Below are 6,137 nucleotides of genomic sequence, written 5' to 3' on the forward strand. Positions count from 1 at the left end.
TGTGTCTTTAGTTTGTCCGTCATCTTGTTGATTTTGCGCTCCAGCCTAGCGTATCTAGCAAACTCGTCCATCATGCTTATGGAGGACTGCTCCTTCTTCATTTCCTGGATTTCCGCCCTCATCTCAATCTCCTGTTCAGCATCTTTCTGAATCATCTTTGTCAGCTAAAAAGGTAAAATAGGAGATCCAGATAAAAATAAAGATAAACATTCTGGGTATATACAGTTTTAAGTAACTGTTAATGCAATTGTCACATGGTTCGTGCAATCGGTCTCTCTCTCTATCTCTCTCTCCCTTCAGTCACTCACACACAGACACTCGTTTATGCAACCACCCTCCCAAAAGCACATACATTGATATCGGAAAGATATCAAAAAATCATTGTGCAATACCATGTTTTACCGCTCATTCACCACGTAATATTTAGAGGGGCGCTATTGTACACATCATAAAACGCCCTCTTAAAAAGGATGATGAGACGACAGAGATAACATAGAAGGATTGCGTTACGTAAACTGTTAAGAAAGAGTTAAGTGTTATTTAAATAACGGTTATATTCTGAAGAAGTAAAGAGACCTGGCTTCTTTTTGGCTCCGCAAGAAACCGCCACTGATAATAACAGAGTTACGTCGTAATGTGATAAATAGACTGCTATTGTCGTTGATGTTGCCATATGTCCGTTACACACATTTCATACACGACACGGAGCTCTACTTACAAAAGAAGATATGGAGGGCAGGAGTGTTTTCATTAGGTTGCACAGAAAAACCGAGGCCAGCACAAGAAACCACGCGTAGCCGGCCGCCATCTTGGCTCTTCTTCTCTAGGTCTCTCCTCCCTGCTCCTGCGCAGTTACACTATTATAAGGCCATTCAGGTTAATCTGGTTGTTAAATCTAAATCTACAATGCGGCTACCACATTGACAGCACATGTAACGTGTTTGGTTTAATATTATAACCAAGGTTCTGGTTATATTGGAGATTTTCTCTGAAAACATTTACTTATTTTCTATTTTGTTGTAGAATATGGTTTACCATAATACAGATAAACATAAAGACTCAATGTGCTTGAGCATATAGACTCTCGGTTCTTAGACAGATAAACATAAAGACTCAATGTCCTTGAGCATATAGACTCTCGGTTCTTAGCATGATGGTTAGTTATGGTGACAACTATATTGACTTATTGTCAGTGTAAGAAAGTATTCCACTGCACATTCCAATTCTGTTGATGTTTGTTTTACTCATCTCTCTTTAATCTTTGGTCACATTTGCTTCTTTCATGTATTCATCCTTTAAGTATTCAGGTTATATATATATATATATATGTACATACATATACATGTTCCTACATGTTTTTGTAGGACTAAAGGTAGTATAAATGGCCACATTTGTTGTTAAATGTTGGACATTTATATGTAATAAGAAATAACGTTTTAAGACAATATTTAAATACAGAGCACATTGTTCATGTGTAATGGTCATTTCACAACCAGTGCAGTTTATGAATTAAGTATGTAAAGTTTAAATACGTTAACATACTCAAAATATGAATTAGAATAAGGCAGTCACAGGTAATGTAAACAACATTTAATACTCATTGTTGTTTTTTTTATTTAGTATCTTCATATTCTTGTTTTTAAAAATCCGAATATTTAGTTTTATGGGTATTAAACGTATAACCAAAAAAACATAATTGTGCTACGTTTGGCAGAGGTTAAATGAACCAGTCAACAGTCAAGTGTTAAATATACATACCTTGTCCTTTGCCTTACACACGCCCTCCGCGACACTTGAGTGGCTTCACTGATTGGCACTCCATCCTGCCCACACAGGTAAGGTGTTGTGGTTCAAAAATATTTTGCCTCCGCCTCAAAGCCAATCACTGAGGGCCGGGGGCGGGGCTATGGCCTTCCTGGTGGCTTGGTAGGATAAGGGACGAAATGTACCAAGAGGGAGATCCAATCCGGTTTGAGCTAGTTCTGGTCCCGTTCGGACGTTAACATTAAAGTTAAACAGTAGAGAACACAGTTGGAGGAGGTGTGGACAGAGGTGAAGGAAAGATACAGTCGCAGTTCTCTGTAAAGAGTTAAAGATCTTTGTTGTGCCTTCACGTTTGTCTCTTGGTCGAAATTTTCCGCAACAATGGGGAGGAGAAAGGTGAGTTCCACTGTGTACATTACGTTGAATTATTTGCCTGAATACGTATAAATATATACCAAGTTAATCGCCGTGAATCGGATACAACCGACGCGCTTAGGTTTGGCCACATTGTGACTTCGTCCACCGTTTCGCTTCTCCGTGTGTGTATTATCGTTCGGCCGTAGTTGTTCGGTACAGTGTGTCCGTGTATGTGGAGTACATCTATGCTGGCGGTGCTCACGTCTCGTGTCCACTGTTGATACAGGGAAGTGGCGCCTTTTTACTTAGCACACGCCTCTCGCCCTTTGCCTAAGTTTAAAGGCGGATTTTCCTATGCCGTCCACGCTGTAAGCGAACATAACCCTGGCGACTGAAAGCGAATATATGGCCGCGGTTTGACTCAAAAAAAAATCCGCGTATGTCTCCTGAGGCCAAACAAAGGGGTGTAACCACCATCGCTGCACAGGTTGTCGTTTGTAGGAGATTCCTGTGCGTAATTGGCGCTGGCTACGCACACTTTACCGTGGAGAAGTGGAGCTACGTTTCACACGGCGGTTTCCCATAGATTGAAACGATGCGTTTTGAGTCTAATCATAGACTACAATGTTGAGATTTTAACATTGTCTCCTGTGGTGTAAAAAAAACAAAAACCCCAAAACAACAAAGAAGCCGTCGCGCGTCCCCCCACCGAGAACGCAGCTAACGCGGCTAAGACAGCGGCACATCTGGTTGCGTTTCGGTGCGGTCGTGTAAAAGCAGTCGTTAGTTCGATGACCGATTTTGATTAAAAAAAAACAAAGTTTTTTATCAAAGAGGGCAATTTGCTCGGTGAATGGGGTGAAGAAACGATGAGTTCACATGGAGGAGGCTTGGAGCGACTTCCTCACATCCCTTCTCTAAAGTGACCGTGTTAATAAACGCCAAGAATTATACATTTATTTTCGATGTTCTCCGTGCCTCGCTTGCCGTTACATTTCGTAGCTGAAACGTCAGTTTCTCTGCTACTGTAACATATCAGACTCCGCTCTTTACTCTTGAGATTGCATAATTTTCTTTGTGACTTGTGAGGAGGTAGATGTGCCCATCCCCCCTTTCCTTACACACCCACTGGAGCTCCGTCGTGAATGGTTTTTGTTCTTGGGTTATTAATTTCCCCTTTCCGTTTCTCTGTCCCCCACAGTCCACTGGAAATGCAGAAGCAACCACAGAGGTTTGTACCATTTAGAAATATTTTACGTATCACAGACACAACACTTGTGCACAAATGGACATTTTGTTCTGATATGGTTTGTCAGTGTTTGCAGCTAAGGTAAATAGATAAACATGTGTAGTTGCATAGTTTTTCTTAGTCTTCTTGAATTAGGAAAGAAAAAAAAAATCTCAAATATAACAGATGCACAGTTGAGGTACAACACGGGGGAGATACAACAACTATCACATATTGTTTGGTTTTAGTGTATTTTCCTCGGTAAGCCTATAGAGGGCACTGTTCACAAATTAAAATCAATTTTCCTCGTGGGCAAAATTTCTACTGGATCAAGGGCCAGGTAGTCAAATCCATATTTACGTTTTAGCTACATAGCAGATTGAATAATAAGAGCTGAGCAAATGAATTTAATGTTAGTGTAACAACAATAGTTAAAGATATTAAAATAATGTCCCAGAAAAAGCGTAAGTCTGACACCCAGATAAGAAAAAAACTGATGGTGTATATTCATAATTCAGTTAAGGTGGTTTAGAAAGGACACTATTTATAGTTAAATGTCTTGAGTTAAGCAAAGCCTGACAAAAATAGTTTCGTCAGCTCATAGTTGGGTCATGCTGGCTGTAAATATTTCAGAAAGAAACTTGGCCTAATTATAAATATAAATTTGGCCTGAAAAAGTTGTCTTTGAGAGAGCTTAAAGGATCATTGACAGTTGACCAAAAATAGGAAAAGGTGAGATGACAAACTGTCATCGTTACTCAAATTACCAATACCACTGTGTACCAAGTGGGTGTGGTTAGTAGATTATAAGTTGTTAGTGTATTAGGGCAGCAAAAGCTTAAAAAATAATAATAATTTTGTTCTATTGTTTTGTTTTGTTTTTTTCAGCCACGAAGGAAGTCTCTACGTTTTGTGTTTTTTCAGCCACGAAGGAAGTCTCTACGGTTGTCAGAGGTGAGTTGAACAAAATACAATCTCACATTTCCAACACATTTTTGCCATAGATATTTTAGGTTTTAAATTGTTTTGTTTTTTTATGGTCACAGAAAGAGACTGAGCCAAAACCACAGCCAGAGAAGACGAAGGTAAAGCAAGGTTTTCCTATTTTTGATTTGTTTCGACCCCTATGATTGGCCGTGGTTTGTTCTTATTGTCTTGTTTCTATATTGTAGCCGGCACCCAAACCCAAAAAGGTAAAGGAGCCAGCAAAGGCTAAGCCAGAGGAGAAGAAAGAGCCAGAGGAGGAAGAAGAAGAAGAGGAGGAGGAGGAAGAAGAGGCTGCTGTTGAAAACGGAGCTGAGGAGGTATGACACTGGGCTTTTTCCTCACATCTTTTCAAAATAAAAGTGTCAAAGGGTGACGTTGCCATTGTCTCAACAGGCTGCAAATGGAAACGAAGAAGAAAAAAAGGAGGAGGAGGAAAAGGCCGAAGAAGAAGAAGAAGAGGAAGAGGAGAAAGAAGCAGAGTAGTGTGAACACTTTTAAAACTCAGCTACCAATGGTCTCTGTCCCTCCCTTCTTGTACAATGCAGAGAATATTTTGAATCTATTTTCTTATGACAGCAGTGTTTTTAGCGACGTGATCACCAATACTACATTAACCATTCTGTTTTCATGGCTTCTGTGAAGGGAAAGGCCAGGGGTATCTTTCGTGGTGCTTACTGTCATGCTCATGTTCAGAGTTTGATGTTCCATTTTACCTGAGCGTTCCTTGTGAGATCTGAGGGGGTTTTAGACTTGAACTGCTCTGCAGTAGTAATGCATTTATATGCTGTGTATTGTTTTAAAATGTTCATTTTTTATTTTTTTTCTCTAGTACTGGCATTAGTATTGTTGATTATGATTTATGCAGTTTGTGATGGAAGGTACATTTGAAAATGTCAAATTGAGCTGTATTCTTGGCTCTGCTCGGTTGAGCTTCATTAATCATGCTTGTTGTGGTTTGTATTTTTCAAAATGATTGTATATTCATTTCAATCTGCAAAACAAAAAAAAATAAATCTTGATAAGTTCATTGTAATTTGGAGATTCCTCTACTAATGTACAGCTATTTGTTTTTGTTTTTTTAAAGTTTTTTTTCACTTGAGTGGTATTAAATGCCAATTTGAATGTCTTTTCTCTGTGTTTATTTCATTGTTTACTCTTACCTGTGGATTAAAAATGTCATAAGATGTAGTAATGGTACATTTAATTAATTTTTATTTTTTAGAAAACCGTTTTGAGAACTCAACATTTTTAAACATAACTTATCTTGAGAAGCTGTGTTGTGTATTAAGTGTAGTAATGGCTGCTGTTATCAATGTGTTTCTTAAATATTTCGGTATATATTGAATTGATATGATTTTTTTAATAGCACAAAATAAATGTGTTTTCTTAGGTCTTTTATATCTGACAGAATTGTGTTATATGGTAAAATTGAAGTGCTATTTTTGCGATTTTTTTTTAACCTCTCAGCAACATTGGGCAAATAAATCTCCAACCAGACTAGACCAAAATTTAATTCTTCAGAAAAGCTTGACCGAGCACATTTGGCAACCGTGTCCTATGACGTCATTTGGTACGAGTTCACGACCTTGGTTGCCAAGTAAAGGGCAGCCGTTAAAGTGTGGACTCTAATGAAATGTTTCCAACATTAAAATTATTTATTTTATTTTCGACTTGTGTCGCTTCGAGCGGTACCGACCAGTGTGGCAGTTAAACAGAACACAGACGCCTAACGTCCACAGCTCTTTTATGTCTTTTGTTGAGAAGTCGCCCCGCCCTCCTCCCGCCTCCCCACCCCCTTTTT

General features: G+C 38.9%; 2 protein-coding genes across 3 annotated transcripts in view; one reads left to right on the forward strand and one right to left on the reverse strand.

The window, feature by feature from the left end:
* The window catches only part of get1 (guided entry of tail-anchored proteins factor 1), a 2,880-nt gene extending 984 nt beyond the window's left edge, over positions 1 to 1,896 (reverse strand). Inside the window, exons 1-3 of one of the 2 annotated variants that reach the window (XM_025054968.1) lie at positions 1,759 to 1,896; positions 719 to 844; positions 1 to 164 (exon numbers count right to left, since the gene is read on the reverse strand). In XM_025054968.1, the coding sequence (XP_024910736.1) occupies positions 1 to 164; positions 719 to 808 (254 nt within the window). In that variant the 5' untranslated portion in view covers positions 809 to 844; positions 1,759 to 1,896. Of the gene's footprint in view, positions 165 to 718; positions 858 to 1,758 lie in introns of both variants that reach the window. The other variant, XM_008308463.3, reaches the window with a different exon arrangement.
* Positions 1,897 to 2,005: 109 nt separating this feature from the next.
* hmgn1a (high mobility group nucleosome binding domain 1a) lies at positions 2,006 to 5,688 on the forward strand. The gene is made up of 6 exons (XM_008308462.3): positions 2,006 to 2,160; positions 3,323 to 3,352; positions 4,274 to 4,303; positions 4,396 to 4,434; positions 4,522 to 4,653; positions 4,730 to 5,688. The coding sequence occupies exons 1-6, from the start codon at positions 2,146 to 2,148 to the stop codon at positions 4,817 to 4,819; spliced, it is 336 nt and encodes a 111-aa protein (XP_008306684.1). The 5' UTR covers positions 2,006 to 2,145; the 3' UTR covers positions 4,820 to 5,688.
* The last annotated feature ends 449 nt before the right edge of the window (positions 5,689 to 6,137 follow it).

The sequence above is a fragment of the Cynoglossus semilaevis genome, chromosome 4, assembly GCF_000523025.1.
Source record: "Cynoglossus semilaevis isolate Cse_v1.0 chromosome 4, Cse_v1.0, whole genome shotgun sequence".
NCBI lineage: Eukaryota > Metazoa > Chordata > Actinopteri > Pleuronectiformes > Cynoglossidae > Cynoglossus > Cynoglossus semilaevis.